The sequence below is a fragment of the Apteryx rowi genome, unplaced genomic scaffold (assembly GCF_003343035.1).
Source record: "Apteryx rowi isolate R43461 unplaced genomic scaffold, aptRow1 scaffold_23, whole genome shotgun sequence".
Taxonomy (NCBI): domain Eukaryota; kingdom Metazoa; phylum Chordata; class Aves; order Apterygiformes; family Apterygidae; genus Apteryx; species Apteryx rowi.
Genome location: NW_020448641.1, coordinates 4221386 through 4242636, shown reverse-complemented (window position 1 = coordinate 4242636; position 21251 = coordinate 4221386). Strand labels below are relative to the sequence as shown.

Genomic DNA, 21251 nt, shown 5'->3' with positions numbered 1-21251 from the left:
GAGGAGCGGGGCGCCGCCGCCCGGGACGGGCTGCGGAAGGGCGTCCGCGGGGCGCCGTCCTCCGGCGCGGCGCTAAGGCAGCTCAGGCTGTTGAAGGTCTGGCGGTTCTGCGGAGGGAAGGAGAGCAGGCGGCTGAAACAGGCGTCCCGAGGCTCATTAAACTAAGCGAGCTGGGAGGAGGGAAGAGGCAAAACAAGAAGCAGGAGCTGGAACCGTGGGGACAGATAAAGGCGTGTTAGAAATGAAGGAAATGCAAAGGCTGGAACGACCGGCCACGGGCAGTGGTGGGACTCCATCTCTTCCTCTCGTTAAATCCAGACTGGGGACATGCCAGATCATACATTTAGGTCAAACTCTTGATTTTGCTCGCATACCGTCACTTTGTTTAAAGGCACAAGGAGAACAGCGGGCGGCGAGAGACCAAGAGGACCATCCGCAGCGGTTCCCGGGCCCTGCACTTCTCCATAGAGGGGGCACAAGCACCACCACGCAGGTGGCTAAAAAGACCGGGGCGACGCAAACACTAGCTGTGAAGGAGTGAGGGCAAACCTTTACGGACTCAGCAAACTGCTGCCTCGCAAGTAGGATCTCGTCTCGCTGCCTGACAAAATGTTCCGTCTTTACAAATTCTGGAAAGCGGCTTATACGTGAACTACGAAGTTCTCCAGCAATTCTACCAGCCTCCCACATGAGTGTGGAAGTAGAAACCGCCTAAAATGCAGCCCCGGCCGCGGTCAGAGCGGTGTGTGCGCGGCTCTCGCGGGGGCCCAGCCTGCACCGCCGGCGCGCAGCGGCAGCGCAGCTACGGCCGGGGAGAGCCAGCGGGTTGACCGGCGCAGCACGCGTCCCTGCGGTGCTGCTGGCACGGCCGCTCGCTTTGGGCGCCCGGCGTGCTCGGAACCACCCGGCTGCCRCGGCAGGGAATGGAAGTGAAGGGCCGTCGGTGCCGGCGGCTGTCTCGGCTCCCGCGAGACCAGACTGCCCTTGCCGGCATCCTGCCCCCGCGGGCACTGGGATGGGGTGGCCGTTCAACAGCCAGCCTCTATGTCACTGTCTTTCTCCCCAAAATCCTATAAAGACCATTTGCAAGCAGCATTTCCAAGCCATGTCCAGGACCCGCTGCTGGCCGCGGCTCTGGGGTGCTGGGGAGGAAACGGAGGTTATCGAACGCGCCGCTTTGGCGGGGACTGCAGCGGCCCCGCTCCTAACGCGGCAGAGCAAACCGCTGCAGCGGCCGCAAGCCCTCGGCTGCCTCGTCTCCGGCGCGGGGCACCGCGGCCGCCGAGCTGCTGCGCCCGCCGGACCTCCTGCTCCGAGGGGCTGGCACGCGGGCACGCGCTCCGCAGGCTCTCGCCTTGCGCGACTCCTCCTGCCTGGTGGGTCACCCGCTTTCCCCCTCGCACGCGGCCATGGCTCGAATTGCACCACAAAACACAACACGTGACCCCCCCACCACCCCCCGCCCCGAGGGGCAGGCCCTGATGCAAACCAGACACGTAGCCTTTACGAGTGGCATTAGCAAACCCGTGAGTGTGCTCCCCCCGCCCCCCGCCTCCTGCCCGGGCAGAGCGCCTTGCTGCTTATCTCCCAGCGCTCCGGCGCGGGTGCTTCCCATGTGCATCCAGCAAACGAAGGGATGGAGGAAAGCATCTCTGCTAGCTGGAGATGCTCGTCCAACCTAGGGCTCGGAAACGCCTGGAAACCACATAGACAGATCTGTAATGAACAAACGAGCATTCGGTTTTCCCTTGCCTCCTTAAGTCTTCCGCTCTTTACGTGGGATTTACGCGTGGCGTGAAACCTGAGGCGCACCTGCAATGAGCCGGGGCTCTCGGCTCTAGGACGGGGGGGGGCTTTTCTTGGTGTCCCCTCAAACACACGTGATGATGAGAAGACCACAGCAGGACGTATACGATGTCACATGTTTGGACTGTAGGAGACTGGCATGTGAGGCAAATGGGGAGCGTGATCGAAGCAAGCTACTACAAGGGTGAAAAGCCACACTGCGGAATGAGCTATCGGTAGTTCCCTGGCAAAATGGAAATATGCATCAGGCAGGATTCCCCAGGGGCTTGCGCAGGATTGGGGATTAGGCAGTACTTTCTTGGATGACCTGGATGACGGAGTAGAGAGTGGACCAGTTAAATCTGCAAATGCCGCAAGCAGGCAGGGCCGGCCAGCGCTCTGGAAGACAGCCCAGATTCAGCCTAAATGCCACGAACTGGGAATACCGTCTGAAAAAAGAGGATAGCGTTTAATAAGGCAGGAATAACCAACAAATGCACGGAGGAGGACAGCTTGCTCTGCGGAAAGGATCATGGGGTTACTGCGAGTCAAAACGTGAGCGTTAGCCAAATGGTGTCGTGTTCCTGCAAAAAAGCTGCAGGCCGGCCTGGGATGAGCCGCCGGCTTACAGCCCGTGAGGGGCAGCAATCCTGCCCGTCGGTTCAGCACCAGGAGGCCACAGCCAGCCGCCTGCACCCACCCTGCAAGAAGGATGCGGTCCAGCTGCGGAGAGGCCGTGGCAACAAGAAGGATGAGGCCAGGTGGCACGACTTCCAAGGAACAGTTTAGCTTGAAAAAAGCAACCCGAGGGGGAGGGATGAGGGCAGTCTTCGAGGATGTGAAACACAGCTGGAGGGAAGGAATGCATGACCTGTTCTCCCATCTACAGCAACAGGGCTGAAATTGCGGGAAAGAAGATTTGGTTCTGTGTTAGGAAAAGCTCTCTAACAGTACAGATACGGGAGCACTGCTAAAGGAGACTTAAAGCGGCTGTGAAGTCTCCATCGCTGGAACCCTCTACTACAGGTTAGACAAACTTTATTTTGAGGTTGCCTGGAGATAACAGGACAGTGTAAGAGAGCCCTTCGGGTCTCTTACGCTCATGTATCTGGGACATCCGAAGCCAAAGATGGCAGGAAAAATCCTCTGCTATTACCATCACATGCTCCATCCAAGACCCTGGGCCATATTCAGGCCGGAGTAACCGGGAGAGCTTCATTACTCCAGTAGAGCATCCTTCCCTGGAAACGAAAGCGCTGCTGTCTCGGTCCATGGGGGCAAATTTCATTACCAAACATGCAGCTTGAAGAAACAGCGCTACTCCACGGTCGACCTGATTGACATTCCCAGGAAATTAAAACACATTTGCTTGAGGTTTTTTCCTTCCTCACATACCCTACAAATCAGGATAAATTGGGAGTAACTCTACCAAAATAACCTACCCCAGGCTCTAAATGAAGCAAAATCACCGTTCTACGTACCTCCTGAGGGAGCTAGGTCACAGCCCCAGCTACTTCACACTCCAATTATTTTTTAGGAAATCAAAGGTTCCTGTACTAAATTCACACAAACCGATCGCAGCCTGAAAGGCTTTGAGCACCATGCTCAGTGAAGCATCACAGTAAAACAAGTCATTGCAAAAGCTCACCCAGATGTTGCACTTAAAGGAAGCTCTGACTCACTGCAGGAGGAGTTCCTGCAAATTCCAGCTCGAGACAGAGACAGATCCTGATCTCATGTACACTGCCATAAATCCACCGCGGCAAAGGGAGCTGCATCTGCCTGCATCGGGTCTGAGCTTGCCTGGGGCATGTGCCGACGGGGAGAGCGAGGGAAGGCGTTTGCCGTATGGACACAGACATTCCCCCCGGAGGGGTCTTCCCTTAGAGCGGAAAACAAGGCATTCGTGCGAAGGCATCATGAGCACTCTTGCTCGTTCTCCAGTGTCGCAACGCGTGCAACATCAGAGCACGAGCAAAGACTTGGTGCGAAACCCAGCAGCCAGCGCCTAAGCGGAGCGGCTACATTTCACGCGTCTTTCTGTAGAAGAGACTTCCCCAAAACACCAAAAGCCACGAGTCCATGTGAAAGACCAGGCATTTGCCCTTTAAAAAACTGCCTGTCTGGAATCGCATGAACTTTCTTAACACCCAAAGGCGGGCTGTGCTAGCCCCGAGCAGGGCAGAGCCACAGACCGTGAAGCTGACTGCCATTAGGGATTAATTATACTGTTGGTCAAGGCACGCAACGCATGCTTCACGTCATTACCTAAGACTTGGCCCAGACGACCAGTACGCCCCGGTGCGCGTACTCCAGTCCGGACTGGTGACATTTGTTCCCAGCCGAGCAGGCGCTGCCCTGGAGGACACGGCAGCCCCTCGACTGTTGCGTTCAGTTCCCCGCCTCCCTCGCCCGTCACTGGTGGCAGGGATCTGCACGACCCGAGGCACATCCACTTCCTTTTCACATTTTTTTAATAGAACTTGTGACTTTCCATGTGTTCTGTCTGCTAGGTGCTGGCTACACAACAGCTTCGAGCAAAGAACTGCAAACTGTGGTTAATGGACAACTCGGAATTACCAGCGCATTTGGAGAAGGCCTGGGGACACATGAGAAATATTTTCTAAGTACCCAAAAAAATTTGCAAGCATGTTTCCAAAAGTGATTTAGGCACTTGAAAACCTAAGTCTCCTGAAAGTCAACAGCGCTCTCAGGAGTGCAAATCCCTTTTACAAATAAAACTTTGGCACTTCTGAGAATGTTAATTTTTCTCCACTCGCTGCCTGCTGTTAATTTAGCTCATCTTCTAACCCAGGCATTTTCCCTACATTAGCTGCACACACACACGTGTGCTGGTGTGCTGTTCCATTGTGCAAGGAAGGAAGACGCTGCACAGCATTTTAGAGAAGCAGACGGGTGCTCCATGCAATGCCAAACTAAAGAGGAAGGAGACTACAGGGGCTGGAGAGGAACTAACAGGGTCCCCAGGACAATCTTTCTATCCAAACGAAAAGCATTTCAAATCTTGGACGCTTCTCGGAGAACTGCCATAAATGCGCTTGACATCTACTGAAATTTTCCCTTTGGTCTGGACTTTGGCAAGACAAAAAAGCCAACAGCGTCATTTTCTCGTTGCCCTGTAACACCCGCCATTAAATCCACCCATGTCGCAAGCCAATTTTTTTTCTATGATGTACAGCTGGCGAATTGAGTCATTCTAGGTAATTTTTCTCTTCCCTGCAAGAAGACGGAAGAACCCTTCCAATGGTCTTGTCGCTTCAAATATTACAGCGGTTCCCCAGAAGCAAAGACCTCTGCTGCACACGGGTCCACGGCTGAGCCATCCTTCGTGGAGTCGCCTTGCCAGCACTCGGTCCGGAAAGCCGTGCTCAGGGCAGCTGGAACAACGCAACCTGCGGCTCAAAGGCGCACGGCACCGAGGGGGGGCGTTTTGGGGTGGGATTCCCAAAGCCGGTGCTAATCACGCCCTGTGACCACCTGCCATTTGTCGCCGGAGCTGCCTGGCGAGCAGATGTGCCTCAGCCGCTAGCCTCAATGCAGCGTCTGTTCTGAATCCATCTGGATTTCCTTACTTCTTTTTTATTTATTGAGTGAATTTAGTGTATGCGAGGGCTGCTGACCTGGCAGCACTGGACAGTGAAGCCCTCTATTTATATCGGCCAAAGAGACGAAGTTTTGGCCCAGGCCGTGCAAGCCTACCCACAACGCTTCGCTTGTTCTCAGCAACCTTGGGCCTCTTCCAAGCCGCTCCACAAAGTTGCCCTTTAGCGCCAGACCAAAAAGGGTAGTTAGGCATCTCAACTACTGTTGATTTCAAGGAAAACGTAGGAATCCAGACATCCTTCTGGATCCGGCCTCCAGTGCTCGTTATGCAGGTGGCTTTTGGGAGACACTCGCTTGCAGCAGCCTTGACTTTGCCGCATTAGTTTCAGTAAAGTACCTTCCACCCAAAATATGTTTTCCTCAGAACCATAGTAAGCTGCACCTCTAACCTGCTGCTTAACATTTGAGCTACCGAGTTTATCTTCCTCTAACTCCCCCCAGAGACACGGCAATGTAAATGCCCAGAAAGGATGCAAAGGGATCCCATGGGGAGAGGAAGAAAAAGAGAAGCTGCTAAACAAAGCACCTGAGAAATTGTCCACAAATACACAGAAAAAGCAAGAAAGTCTTGACCACTGTAACTGAGCTGCAGCGCTGCCAGCCCGCRTCATTGTGGCCGACCGCCAAAGCAACGACCGTGCTGCGTGGTGGGGAAAGGCTGCCGGCCCGCTCCATCGTGACGGGCTCTCGTTGTGCTCCGCACGGCACACGACTGCCTCCTGCTCTTACGTGCGAGCAAGTGGAAGTATCAGAATGATGTCCCGTTGTAAGGTATGAGCAGTCCATTTGGTAACCGCAGAGTTAATACGGGAGAAAAACGAATCCCACTTGCCTATCTCCTCATCTTGTACGTGCCACCTCCTCCCGAGCTTGGGGCTGGAGGGAAGGCTGCAGATTTTCACTTCTGAAACAAAAGGCGCAAGGTTTGCAGCCCGCCCACCAGTACTTGGTAAGGTGCACAGATCCGGAGACTGCTAAGTCACAYGGAGCTGAAAACCCCTTTGAGGGCCACGAGGTGGGTTAGGCCGTTGAGGCCCCACTGACACCAGAGCGACCGTTGCAATGCGCGAAGCCTCCCCAGCACTTACGCATCTGCAGCCGGATGTGCCAGAGAGGCTAGCTACAACCGCTGACTTCAGCAGGAGTCTTCACACGTGCCAAGGACACGTGGCTGGGCCCAAAGGCCGACGCTTTCTAACTCTGGGTGCCCAGAGTTGATCTCTTAATTGCCGATCCTATTTCAAATATTTCTGCAGAAGTACAAGCCTAGACCCGCCCTCACGCTAACTCCCCCGTGTTCATTCCCTGAGCACTATCAGATGACGGGTCAGAAACTGACTGGACCCTCCAAGGTCTGTCCTTCTCCACCGCCCTCCAGAGGGGCTGAACCAGGTATTTACTCTCCTCCAGCTGCYGTTATGCATTGAACAGACAGTGCTATATATTAAGAACGAACGTGGAACACTGGCAGCCTCAACACGGAGAAAGCTAAAGAAATTCATCAGGAACATTTCTTCGTAAAACTCTTCCCCTCATAAAACAACCAACTGTGAGCTTTTCCCTCCAGTGAAATCCTGCCACACGTCTCCCTCGACTAAGGAGCCCCCAAGTGAATATGCTAGAATAAACACTAACACGACTACGAGCCCTGTGGTGAAACACTTGGCATGGCTTTTGCACAAACACTGTTTTTCGCCCTGCTGGGGTATTGCTGCAATGTTCTTGTTGAAGGTGCGATGCTACGAGCTGTCAACAATACCAGCCCTACCTACTAAACTGTCATCACCTCCCATTAGCACACTGCGCTGCAGTTTCTTCGTGAAGCTCAAAATAACCCTCTGCGAGAAGGAAACTGAGAACGARCTGTGGGTGGAAAGTACGCCGCCTCCTCGCGCCGCAGAGGCCTCGCGGAGCTGGAACGAGCCTACCAGCCTTCCCTCGGGGTCGCGGCCACCGCTCCAGCGCTGGAAACCCTCTTCAGTGGAACAAAGTCATCTCGCGGGGGATTTCTTTGCCCCGCTTGGTTTTAAATCACTCTCCGAGGCAAACGGCTCTTATGAGCCTTAGTTACTGTAAAATACCTTCACCCACAGTCCTAGATCCTTATCTGCCGCTTTGATCGTTCGAGTCATATTGAAGTCCTACATGGCATTCGTTTCATGCAAATGTCTTATTCATGCTGCGAAAGAGAACACCCAGTTGCTCGAGACTGAAAAATAGGTTTCAGTTGTTTTCAAAGTTCTACATAACTTAATTATAACAGCTACTATTATTCAGATTAGGCACACACACACACACACATATTATTCAGTTCCAGCATTCTCTTCCATTTTTCAGGCACTCGCAGTTTTCTCAAACTTCACCCTTAAGCTGATGTTTCTAGAGGTTGGCTTTAGAGCAAYGAGACGTGGGAGGAAGGGATATGTGGAGGGAACCGCATTAGGAAGAGAGAGAAGACTCGTTTCAGAGCCTTTTTAGTACAAGGAGAATGAAACAACCAATCTTTTCTCTTCGTAAGAACAGCCCCTGTTGGATAGCCCTGTTTTGGAACTGAGAGCGCAAAGAGGAAATTTTGCATAGAAATAGCCCTCGCTGAGAAGYGAGATGTGTTTCGGGCAACACTTCGCATTCGACTGAGTTATGTCCCTTGAAAACTCGGCAGCTACGACGACCACGTCCAACCCGGCCAACTACCTGGCGCTGTGCGAGTGCCAGGTGAAGAAGGGTGGCGGGCCGGCGCGCCGCCCGCAAGGCGGACAGGGAGGGAAAYGCTTTGGGCTTTGCAACAGCTCTCACGGCACCTATCGCCCTTCACAAGTTTATTTTGAAACCTTACTTGCATCTCACTGCCTTCGGACCCAAACYGAAATCCGAAGGGCGCACCGCCTTCCCGCGCTGCCCTGCCGGAGGGCTCGGCTCTGCCCCGCCGCCGCCGCCACCGCCGGGTCCCCRGGTCGCACCTCGACCGCTAGCGGCAGCGGCCGGCCCCGCTGCCACCACAGCACGGCGGCGGGGGAAGAGCCGCGGGCTTCCAAGATCAACACTGCCGTCGGCGGGAAGGATGCCGATTTCGTACCCCCCGTAGGAGGAACTTCTAAGTGATGGATGAGGTGTCAGAAAAAAAGTGACTGAAATACCTGAGGAAAAAAAACACAGGAGGCAGTTATAAAATAAATGAACTACAGACTGAGTGCTACGCGTCTGGTGCGGAGCCCGAGCTGGGCTCCAGCCGGGGAAGGAGACCCGCGTCTTGCCATGCCAAGGAATGCAAAACTCATCCACCCTTTTTTTTTAATTGCAGCCCTGAGCCAGATGCTATCTGCTCTGGAGACCAGGAGATGCTGGAGGGAAACTACAACCAAAGCCTGCAACGATTCTCGAGAACGGCGCGGTTGAAATTCGGGCTTCACGGAGGTCGACGGCCAGACCTCTCCGGGCTTCAAAGGAGGCAGCGTTTCCCCACGGGACCTCTCACGCCGTCGGCCCCGACGGCTCCCGCTCAGCCTCCCTTCGCCCCTTTCACCTTTTCGGTTTCCAGATCGGAAGGCCCGTCCGCGCGGAGGAGGACCCGCGGCGCGCGCGCCGGCGCTGCCCGGGCAAGGCACGGCGAGCCACGGCTGCGCGGCAGCTGGTTTCGCAGTTTGCCTTCCCGGCTCCCTCCGCTAGCGAAGAGCAATATTTGCGTCGCCCCGATTCTAATTTTGCACCGTCGTTTGGCTGTTTGCGCTGAAAAGCTACAGCTTTCGCAGAAAATTCTGCCCTCCTTCTGTTTAGTGCGAAAAACAGTTTTCACAAGAAGGCTGAGAAATAACTATTATCCTACCAAGTGGTTTTACACCACGGTGTTAAAAAAAAAAAAAAGGAAGAAAGAAGGAGGGTTTGGTTAAGTCTTTAGCATTAGAGCTGCCTTTGGAGCTTGAAGTGTTAATTTGCTTTTACCGGCGACTTTACCCGCATTTTCACCCTCGTCTTCGGAGCCGTGTAACTGCAGGGCGCAGGGAAGGCCGAAGGCCGGGGAGGGAGGCCGTGCTGGAGGGCAGCCTGCGCCCGGGAGAAGGGCCAGGAGAAGCCGCACGGGGGGAAGCACGGCGGGAGCAGAGGGAGAGCTGCCCCGGCCCGTCCGCCTCAGCGCCCGCGTAAAAGGAAGCTGTGGAAAACAGTTTAAGAAAGCAGAACGCTTTCCAAATGAGTCAACGGCGATTTGTCCAACAGTATATTTTGCATAGTCACGTACCGTAGCTGCTGCATCGGCCAAAAAATTAGTGAGATGGAGCCGAACTGGACAGAAGTGTGACGGGCTCGTTTCGGCACGGCCGCGGGAGTCCTGTCCTCGGTTCGGGCTGCCCCGGCTGCCTCGCGGCGCGAAACGCGGCCGGAGCCCCGCGCCCCGGCACCGCAGCGCCGATCCCCCCCCCCCGCCGGGCACCGGGGGGTTAAACGCGCCGCGTGGTGGGTCAGGCGCGTTCCTGGGGCATACAGTCGGGTTTTGTGTCCCTGGCGGACGGAGACACTGCAAAGCGTTGTCTGCGTTTCAAGCGCTGCGCTCTCGCGCTCAAGGGCACCGCGCTTGGCCGCTGCCGGGCTTCAGAAAGACCCTGCCTTGGCGCGCCGCCGCCGAGTCACGCGGGGAGACGCGCGCGCGCGCGGCACGGTGCCCCCCGTGCCGCTTGGCGGATAACAGGGACCCGAGTGTTCACGCCCCGCGCTGCGCTCGCGGGAGGAGAAGAAGCTTCAAATAAATACTGTATGCCAAGCGCCTAGGGCAGCCTGCGCACGGCCCCCGGCCAGCGTTAAAACCCCAGCCCCGCTCCCGGGACGGCGCCCGCGGCCTGGCGAAGCACGGATTTGTAAAAGTGAAGCAGATGGGATAACTTCTCGTGTAAAATCAGAGCAGCGTATGCCATCGCCTTGCGTGCCGTGACCGTTAGGAAGTCTGACACGCAACCGAGAGAGCGCGCTGCAGTAACTCAGCTCCTGCAAGCACCTCCCGCGCTCGCGGGGCGACGGCCCCTCTCCGGGCGGCCTCCAGCACGGCAGCTGCCTCCGAAGGACCTCAGCTGCGGTCTCAGCAGACCGGGGGAGGTGAAAACATGCTTTTTCCACATTTTCACGCTTGGGAAGCTGAGGCCGGGAAACACAGCTAAAAGGATGATCGTGGAATAGGCAGGAAGGGACCTGACACACACGCGATCCGGTCTGGTGCCGTAACTTCAAAACCATCCGTTCCTCTTTACTTGTTGCCTTCTCTACATTAAAAGTACGTGCACAGTTCGACCTTCACGATAAAACTCTCAAACTAGGCCAATCGGCGATGCCTAACAAAAGCTTTTATTTTTAGCACGGTGTGGTAAAAAAATTGATGCAAAACATCTATATAAGCAGCGGAAATATTCTGGGGGTAAAGTTCCTCGCAGCGAATTAGCTTCCTTCCTGGAGTCATGAGAAGCGTTAAGCGAGCGCTGTGGGTTCACACCAACGGGCAACCTCCCGTCAGCACCACTTGCGCTACCCTCTGCCCCGGTGCACGCGAGCGGCGATGTGACGCCGCTGAGGTCTTCTCCTGCTTAGATGAATACGGAGAATTGTTTGTCGAAAGGAGCAGGGAGGGAGAAAGCCCGTCTGCATCTCATGCCAGGAGCAAGCATCATTATAAACTTAATCTCCAATACTGACTTAATTTTTTTTCAACTATTTGTGTTTTTAATTAAGAAAAGAAATAAAGAGGCGATGAATAATGATGGCAGCGTAGGTAACAGTGTGACCAAAGGCAAAACCCGCCAGCCTCCCAGGTCCTCTGCGCCCTCTCCACCGTGTCATTTTGTTGGATCCTGACTGAAGCACAATCCCAATGCGCTTTCCCACCAAGCCACGAATTGACCTTTGCAGTCGCTCATTCGTGTTTATTTAAAAAACACTGGGGCTGAGAAGCTGGAATCTCTCTTAGAAGTTACATCAATATCAAACTATTTCCTGGGATACGTCAGGAATTTAAAAGCTCCAGCGTTTCGCCCGTCAGTACCTTCGACAACACTTCAGCGCTCGCTTCGGCAGGTGCAAACGCCGAACGAGATTGGTGCGGCCGGTCCTGCCCAGCGCCGCCGCGTCCCAGCGGCAGGGAGCGACCCGCAAAAACTTTCCAAGCGGCAAGCTGAAAGCGAGCCTGAAAGCTGCCAGAATTGGAGCAGAAAATCTTTTCATGTGGAAATTGTGAAAGTTTTACCCCTGGAGGGCAGCGTCCCGTAGCCCCCGTGCCCATGGTCGCGCACCCCTCACCCAGCGCGTGCATCCCACTTGTAGGGCAGGTGCCTCTTCACGGGGAATTCACTGCCATGGGAAGTTCTCCACAGCCACGTGGAGATGCGACTGTATTTTTAATTCTAATTACCTTGTTTGCTTTAGGGCAGCTGCTCTCTGTCCCACATCCGGTGTGCCATACCGTATAACACGGTGTTTCACCCAGAGGAGAACTGGTTTACTAACTATTTGGGATTCCTCAGTGTGCAGGGTCCACCACAGAGCAACTCCCTGAGCAAAGCAAACGGGTGCTAGAGAAAACAACTCTGGCACAGAACGTATCAATAATATAACACACGTTATGGTGTATATAGCTCTTCCAACTGCAAGTGCTTTAAAGGATCATAGAGAAGCTAAAATCTTGTGGAGCCATCAGAAACGGTGCACAGGGGCCACAAAGTCTTCGTGTACTACCAATATACAGATTCTAACAGTGCAGTTAAAGCTGGAAAATATGACTTAAAATCTCTCATACCGCCTCCGACAGTTAGTGCCACTGAGATTTTATGGCAAATATGACACAAACGCGTCCCTGTCCTACTTTCCACGGCAAGCTGTATTACTAAGCGTTACCAGACCACACTGCCTCTCAAGCAGGGCTACTTCTGCAGCGGGTTGTATGCTGTAGGCCACATGGCTGGTGTTGAACAATATATATAAATGCTTCACTTTTTGAAAAAAACCTGCAAAAAGCGCTGCTGAATTTGCAAATGTGCTAGCACACATTAAAAGCTCTCAGTAACAACCATATCAAAATTTTTCAAGGCAGGAAGCAAAATGGGCAAGAGATAGTAAAGACTCATTTTGTCGTTACCAGGGACAATTTTCAGTCATCTGATTTTGTCATCTGAACCGGACTAAGTGTTGATAGTCAGGATCCAACAAAGAGCCCAGGAGTTTAGGTGGGTCCAAATCTCGTCAAAGCTGTGTACGGAGGAGGTAACAGTTCCTGGAAAATCCCCACCACTGTCACTGCATCCTTTGAACTCCGCAAGCTTGTGTTGTGTATTCCTGGCTTGCTACAATTTCATCAAACTATCCTAATTTGGGGGTCTAGCAGAGGTCCACCACGCTGGACTCAACTCACACGTCCATGAAAGCCCCTTTACAGCACGCGTCCTCCTCCAGCGCTTCCATGAGGAGCCATCACCTCCAAGTCCCCAGGCAGCTGGCCGGCAGTGGCGCGGGAGACCCGAAGGTGCCGGGCGGCCGGCCTCGCCGCTCGCTAGGAGCGCCACGAGAAATCCTGGCAAATTCTTCTGCATAACCAAACTTTCCTTTTTTGTGGTACGGAGTAAAGAATAGAAACTGCCATTTTTACTTTTCATCTGACTCCAAAAACTGAGGTTGCCTTTCGATACCTAAATGACACAACGCTGTCATCCACTCATCTCAGTATTTTCGGTTGGGTTTTTACCCAGCCTCCCCAGAGACTGAAAACTAATTCTAAAACCAAGAGGAACAAAATGTAGTTTTGGTATGCGCTTAAAAAGAATAGAAGGATTTCTGCATTGTTGTGACTTTCAAAGCTATTATTATTTCAATGAGAATAGTTTTCGTAGTTTGATTTGTGCCCTAAGTTGAAGCCTGGCTAATTTGGTGCTGCACGAGTAAATGAGAAGCAGAGGGTGATGTGGGTCCACCTCCCCTGTCTAAGCTAAGAGAACCGCAGAAAGAAGAGACAAAAACATGCAACTAGTATTTTGAAGAATTAAAGGAAAAGTTTTCCCAAGTATTTTGGCTCCTCTTCCCTCCCCAAAGAGCTTGAACGCTCAGGTCCCTGTCTTAATTAGCCCAGTTACACGGCCGTGTAATTGCTTCCAGGAGCAGCTCGCACCCTTTCTGCCCGAACACCTCCTGCCTGCCCTGAATACCGCTAACGGCGTGAAGAAACCATTTGATTCCTAGAACTGCTCTTAGGTTATGCCATTTCCACAAACAATGCTTTGCTGCCTGTTTTTCCCCCCAAAATTAAAACACACAGAAGGTTGATATTTATTAACAAAGTTACAGTAACTAGCAACGTTCAGACCTCTGGGCAGAAGTCCGTAAGGAGGAGAGCGTGGGATTTTTTGTTCGCTTGCCTGGTTGCTGGGGGATCTTTCTGCCTTGTTTTAAGTGGCAAACTTGTGTGTGCCTGTTGCAGCAGACACGGCTGCAACCAGCCAGCCCTCTTCCTGCGACCAGAGCACCGCTGGTAGCATTTTGTTCATTTTTCAGTCAACTTCTTTTAGCTTTCTCTCCTATGACTCTCAAATATCATTGCACATAAGCCATTTATACATTTATATAAATCAGTGGCTAGATGAGAGGAAACATGCAGTAACACAGACACCTTGCCATTATTTCAGGCTTTCATCTGAAATCACCTAACTTTCCAGTCTCATTCCTAGAGAGTCATTAAAAGCAGCCGAAGGGAATAACCAAATCTGCGGACTTCTCTTGTGCAGACATACTCGCTGTCTCCTACCGTCCAAGAGGAGTTAGTCCATTTTTATTGCGTTTCCTTCACTTTGAGGGCTCTGCTCTGCTCGCCTACTGAATTGCAGTGCCCTACACCCATGAAAATAACTCCACCAAAGGCAAGAATGCTCTCCACAACTTGCCTAATCTTGCTCCATCCTCCGTGCCAGTCCTCCCACAGAGACACCCTGTGCGTTAGCATGAAGCCTGCCAGGGCTACTTTCCATAACTGAGCTGAAAAAACAATAAAACTCTGGCCCATGCATGGATGTCAGCTTTGCTGTTTCTCACTCTGCTTATACAATTCACGCAGAGCTACAATCCTGCCCTCCAGCCGCACAATCCCGTGGTAGGATTTTGCGCGGGACCTACCTATGCCCGCTCTGCTGCTGGTGGACGCCCAAACTTGGCTCAGTTTCAGCTCTGGAAACCTGGAGACACTTCACTGGAGACTTCCTCTGGGCTCGCTCCATGCAAGATTGTGGTTGGGAAGTTACTTGGTGACTGCAGTATTATTTGTTTATGCTAGCAACCACGATGAGATAGACACTCTCTAGGCTCTGGAGAACACGCGGTCCCTGGCCGCAGAGCTTGGCCTGAGGACTGATCAGCAGCCAGAGCCGAGTTAGGAAAACGTCAGCGAGGAGGGGTGTTCACTGATTTCAGTGCTACCAAACAGTCCAGGTAGCACCACGTAGGAAGAACGTCAGTGTGGGCAGAATCGGGCCCTTCTGAGCAAGTTTTGTGGCAGATTTACCAAGTAACTGCGTGGAGGAAAAATAGGGAAAGCTTGGAAAAAAGCAATGAGTGAAGTAGAAGAGCATGCCCAGTTGCGGGTGGAGAGCTCGGCGATGAGCGCAGCAAGAAGACAATATCCACGGGAGGACATCCAGCGGCTCGGAGTCCGGCGCACCGCAGCGGGGGCCGGCAGCGCGAGCCGACCGCAGGGTCGCAGGCAGCCCCTCTGCCTCGCAAACCCGAGCCCAGGCTGGGAACGGCACGGAAACGTGCACTGCCTGCACGGAAGCCCCACTTCTCATCCCCTTCACTACAGCCCCTGCCTTAGCACTACCAGTACTTATAAAAAGGCATGAAAATAAGGGAAAATACTTAGAATCCTGACCCCGCCTCGTTTTATTTAGCATCAACCAACATAAAAATTATTTTTGTCCAATCTAGTGCTGTGGGGTAGCTGAGTAACACCGATTACTCAGAGGTCGCTTTCTGGTTTGGGGGATTTTTTGAGGTGGAGGACCGTAGCCAGAGAAAACATAACTATTCCTTTAAGCAGCTAGTCTTCAAGGACCAGGGACTGAGCAGTTTTGGACATATGAGGGATTAGATTTTTGTCATTCTTGGGTCACTTGCCTGCGTCAGAGCTGAAAAGGCCCTCCAAATTATAAATGTGTGCCTGGGCTCTCCGTCGGCTGGAGGGGAAAGGGAAGCTCCGACTGACTCATCCGGGATCTCCCAGGACAAGCCCTCCGCGGCTTTGTTTTCCAGCTGATGAACTTTCATCCTTGCTCTGACATGACGGAAAAGGTTTCTTTTCCCTGAAACTTCCTACAGTATCCTCTGAGGATAATAAGGATTGTTTCCAAAGCCCGAGAGAGAAGGGCTGTTTTCTTCTTTGCTGCGTGTCCTGCCCTCGGACAGAGCCGTGCTGGGGGAGCGCTGCTTCCCTCTCCTCCAAGGAGGGGCTGCCCCACGCGCTTCCAGGTTTTGTTGCTCCGAGGGCAAGGCAGCGCACTGCCCGCAGCGACCCACCAGAGCACGGCGCTAGCTCCTAACGTGAGCTGAAGATCTCTGTCCATGTCCTCCGAGAGCCTCACTGGAGGCGTCAGGCCGCGTCGGAGGGAGGGTGATGTTGGCAAACACTCTACCCAAACCAGCGCACCAACTGACGGTTCAGAGCTTCGCTTCAAGCCTCAAAGCCCCATTTTCTCCACATCTTGTGCCTGCCATCCCTCGCTTTGCTGGTGACGCAATGCCAGAAGCAGTGACCGAAGAGAGAGTCCGGGATCGCACCCTTTGCCACCCCTTGCATCTGTCGGGCACCCTGGCAGAAATGGCACCACGGAGACTGGCAGGGCTTCTTCCTCCTTACAACTCACTCTTTGCTCCTTATCACAGTGCTTTGAAGCTAGAAAAATAAACTACTGCTAACTGCTGGACACCTAATCTTTAGAAGTAATACTCTTTTCCCAGAATTCGAACGATACTTAAGAAATACTTAAGAGTGGAAGAGAAAGAAATGAAACTCCCATATTAATGGATGTGTTATGGATGTACCTAAGAACCGCAGAAGCGTGGTGACTTCTTGTAAAGCTGTCCTTTGGGAACGTTCAGCTCTAACCATACAAAGCAGGGTCAAGTGAGGCTTAAGGCGAAACCAAAAGCAAATTAGGAGACACAAACAATAATAATTCAAAAACTGCAGAGTAGGAACAGAAGTGCAGTATCTAATCAGTGCAGGGCGGGACAATCAAAAGGGCCTTAACTTCAGCAGAGCTTATGGTGGTGCTCCACGCACACCACTGCAGCTGTGTGAGAATCCACCAGGCCTTTTCCTCCTGGAAGGTGGAAACCAGGGCTTGGGCGCTCCACTCCTTCGCTATACCTTGCACAGCCTTTCAAATTTGTGCAAAATCTGATCACAATCAGTCCAGACCATCTGTCTGGTCCACGGAGTCCAGTCTGTAGCCTGTAACATCCTCCCTGTCCCAAAGGCTGGACTGGGTCGATATGGCTGTGCCTGTCAGTTCAGTGTGGGAGAGTCTGGGAGGAGGACAGTGTCCTCTTCGACGTGCCCTACCGGAGCAAATAGGGCGCTGCACTCTGCACTGTCCCACGGGACCAGAGATGAAGGGCGACCACCTCGCATTGCATTGGCAGAGAAGAGGTCAGTGGCTGCTCTGAAACGGGAGCCAGTTCTCCGCTCACTGGCCCACCAAGACCACGCTCTTGGGCAGGACACAGAGCTCCAAGCCCCGTTGCAGGTGGCAGCTAGCCATGGTTCGTGCCCAAGCACACAGGTTGCCACACCAGAGGTGGAGCAAGTGGAGCTGAAGCAGGAGCTTTTCAACTTACCTTTGAACATCTGGACTTTCACTTGTCTAAGGGCTGACCCCATTTCGGACGCTTCCCATTGTTTTTCCTGTGGGAAGCAAGTTGTCGCTCTCATTCTCGCTGGGCGATGATCGCGCTCGCACCACGGCAGGTCACATCTCCTCTTTCTTGCCAAACAGCTAAGGCTGCACAATCAGCATCCCTTCTGTTGAAATTTGATTACCAAATACATCTGCTGCGGTGACGCGCTGCTGTTTTTAGCGTCTTGACTATTTCGTAACCACGACCATTTGTGATAGCCCACGCTCTCCCCTCTGCTCAGCCCGTTTCCTTTTATTGTTTTGCTTTTGCTGCCGTTTCCACTGACTGCTGTGTATTCCCTTAGCATGAAGCTTGCTTCTGATTAACCTAGTGAGCGGGTTCGGAAAACGGATTGCAAATGGTTAGGGCTTGGGTCAGCAGGGAAGACATGAAGATACACCGAGGCTCTTCCGAGTGGGCTTACCCCCTAGACTAGAAACAGTTTGCAGAGCCACGAAGCGAGACTGAAAGAATACACCTTTCAGTAGCTAGTGCTGGCCTCCAAAACAGGTAGCAAAGGACAAAAACAGTCATTGTTTCAGTATCAGAAGCGATATTTAACATCTATAAAACCTTCAAACACCCGCATGAGCACGACCTTGCAAGAGCTCTCAGTGGTTTGGCAGGCAGTGCCTTCTCCAAACAGGAAAACAGACAGAAAAGTAAAGTGAGAGCTACGGAGGAGCCCATCCTGGGCGCAAACCATGTCCCTCGGTGCCCCCACGCTAACTGCACCGTTATCGAACGACCTCGCACACGGCACTGGGGCTGAACCTACCGCTTTTGGCAGGAACCCAACCGCTTCCAGGAGCAGAGCAAGCGCAGCTCCTGCCGCCCAGCCTCGGGCGCTGAGGCCTGAATCCCACGTCTGTGGGAGCCGCTGACAAATCTCCCCCTGACCCGGGGAGGTTTCCAGCCCGGCTCCGAGGCTTTCATGCTCCCTGAGGAAGCCAAACGGATCCTCCCCACCGGGAGCCACGCAGAAAGCCAGGGAGAAAGCAGCGCGTGCAAGCGTCTCTCCGAGGTGGGCAATCACAGCTCGCTGCCGCCGGTGCCCGCGCTCCCTGCCAGGCACGTTTCACGCGCTTGGTACCAGCCCGCCGCTCGTTGATGATTAAGCCGCGACGCTTTCAGTACAAAGTACAGGAAACCTTTTCAAATACCTTCTCCCTTCCTCTCGCGACGGGCTCTAGGAGCACATTAACAAGGACATGAAGCAGGACTTAGGGAGCCCGCGTGTCCCATTCCTGCGCTCCTAGCGCGTGTGCAGAGCACGCTTTTGCTCTGTGCATGTCTGCCTTGAATTGCACCGTTTCCCATTTACCTTCTTTTATCAATATCTTTCTATACTTGTGCCCTCTGGTATCTCCCCTGCACGGGACGCAGTGAGCCGGCCGAGCTGGCCTCTGCTGTCCCTGCAATTATAAGATGTGCTCGCTAGCAGTCACTCGAAGAGCCTCCGCGGCGCTCTCGCAGCGGCCCCCGCACAACCGGAGCAGCCAGCTCCCAGGTGGACTAGCCTCCGCTCTGCAAAATCCGCGCTCCCGAACAGCACGGCCCTGCTGCGGCGCGGTAAAGCTCGTCAGCACTGAGCAAAACCCGTGTTCCCAGCCCAGAGTGAAACGTGCCTCTCCGTTCCTCTTAGCTTCACGTGCACACCCAGAAGTGCACGGGCTTCCTTGCCTCCAGTGTGTTATGCAGGATAGAGGAGTGGGGCTGGCGTACAGATATTGCACCTGGAAAGTTTTAACCACCGTTCGCAGCACAGAGCTGGGTGGAGGCTCAGCACTATTTTCCAGTGGTGGCAACGGCCGGAGACCCCCAAGAATGAGACTGTGTCCAGATAACTCATGGGTGTTGCCAAAAACCATCTGCTCTTGAGGCTCCGTGTTTCGTTCCAGATTGCATTTCCTAAACGCCTCCAGAAGGAGTAGAGTTTTCCTGTGTAATACGAAGCTTCTGTAGAAAATGGGTTCCTGCACATCTACACGGCCACTGTGTGCACAGCAGGAACAGTTTGATCAGTCATCTGAGGTAGGACTCATTTCATTTCAGTCATTTGAAAGTTAGGCACCTAGTCTGAGCCAGGTCCCCTGACTTAGTCGAGGAGCAGAGAGATGCTTCCAGAGAGCAATTCATCCCATCCCGAGGAAAAGAGGATACGCTCCCCCGGCTGTAGAAGGAGCCTCGACTACTACCTTAGACTGCAAAAGTGAGCTGAAACGAGCCCCATCCCGCCCTGGAAGGAGGCTCCAGCACTAGCAGCACACACGTCACGGGCAGCACAAAAGGCCAGTCAGGCGCATTGCCTTAGTACTCTAACTATGCCTTAACGCGCGGGGAGCTCTTCCGACTCCAGCAGGGAGCAGTTGGTATTCCAGGGCTGAGGAGAGAGAGCACGATTCAAAATCCACAGACAGACACTGAGTACCCAGCTGCGAGATATGCTAGATCATTTACCATCTCTTTTGAACCTTTAGCACCACTTCTCCTCTACAAAGCCAAGCCAGCACCTTCAACGTGTCACTAACAGCAGCTCATAACTCTTGTGGGTATTAATCTGGCTATTACTGTGTTGAGGGTTCATCTTGCATTCAATTATTTTTCCCTTTTTTTAAAGTGCCTAAGGGTACTCTTCCACCTACATTCAAAGTAGAATTGTTCAGCTTCTGGCACAAGATAAGTAATAACGCTTGCAGCACAGTTAAATTAAGCCTGTAAGTCTACGACGTGTTTGCAGCGTGCTGTGATACGTACGGCCCTCAGTTTCCGACTCAGTAGAAAAGGGGCAGAAACGATTTTGCCTGAGCCGTGTTCAAAGTGATGTTTAGAGTGGGTGAGGAGATGTTCTTTGGGAACTGCTGTTCTCCAAGCGCCTGAAATGAAGAAAGGGGCACTCCTAACATGTGCATGCTGGAGGAGCAGACCCGCCAGGCGGCCACCCGAGCAACCAAACCCAGCGCTCCCTCGGAGCATCGTCCGCCCCAAAGGAAACCCGACCAGCCCGCGTCAGTGCCCTTCCTGCTTCTGCTCACCTCCAGCGAGCGAACTAAACGCGTTTCCATCAGAGCAATACCGAGGATCTCCCTCTTGTTAACGTTAGTTGGAAGAGGTGGGCGCATGGGCACAGCCGACCCGGGGAAGGGACCTGGAGGGTGACGCTAACACCCCCTCCCTGCAGCCCGGCTCTGGATGCCACCGTTCACATCAGGTGCCCGGAGGCTTTGCAAGGACAGGGGATCGCAGTGCTCGGGCTGCTTGGACGGCGACATTCTGATTAGCCACCTGAGAGCGATTTAAAGCCCAGAGATGATGAAGTGCAACATCCAGCATTAAGAGTTGGGATACAACTGCCGTGAAACACCAGTCCAAATGCTTTCCCACCGCTCCTCCCCCCGCTGTCCTCGGAAGGAGTGCAGTCCTGCTGGACCCTGCGCCCCGTGCTCCTCGGGGCTGCCGTCAGCCCCACACCCTTTGCCACACTGCCAGATCCTTTTCTCACGATAAACGGGGCTCGGTGCGGCGTGCCTGCACCCTCAGGGGTCCCAGACCGCACGACGTCAGGGGTTAGGGCGCAGCTAGAAACACCACATGAGGAAGGAAAACTCCGCTGAGCGGCTGCCGCTGCTGCAGCCGCAAGAAAAGCACTTGCAGTTCCTCTGCTGCCGAAACTGAGCGCTAAATTTGCTGGAGGTTTTAAGCAACTAAAGGAGCGTGGATCCAGGTTCTTCCCACACACGTGCGGAGTCTGGAAGCACTTCAGGGCCAGGACAGTGTTTCTTCCTTTCCTTCCTTTCTGGGGAAGAAGGGTGTTCTTGGAGGTGTTTTGCTCTCCACGGCTCCCCAGCAGCCCCACGACCCCTTCTAGCAAACAGCCCCAGGGCAGCGATGGCTCGGGCTAGCGCTGGAGGGCGGCTCTCCTAGGTTGCCTCACC

At 53.6% G+C, this 21251-nt stretch overlaps 1 protein-coding gene across 1 annotated transcript in view; it reads right to left on the bottom strand.

Annotated features, from left to right (window-relative positions):
* The window catches only part of FAM53B (family with sequence similarity 53 member B), a 36207-nt gene that overhangs the window by 224 nt on the left and 14732 nt on the right, over nucleotides 1–21251 (bottom strand). The window contains exon 4 of the mRNA XM_026065622.1: nucleotides 6–107. Within this exon, the coding sequence (XP_025921407.1) occupies nucleotides 6–107 (102 nt within the window). The remainder of the gene's footprint in view (nucleotides 1–5; nucleotides 108–21251) is intronic.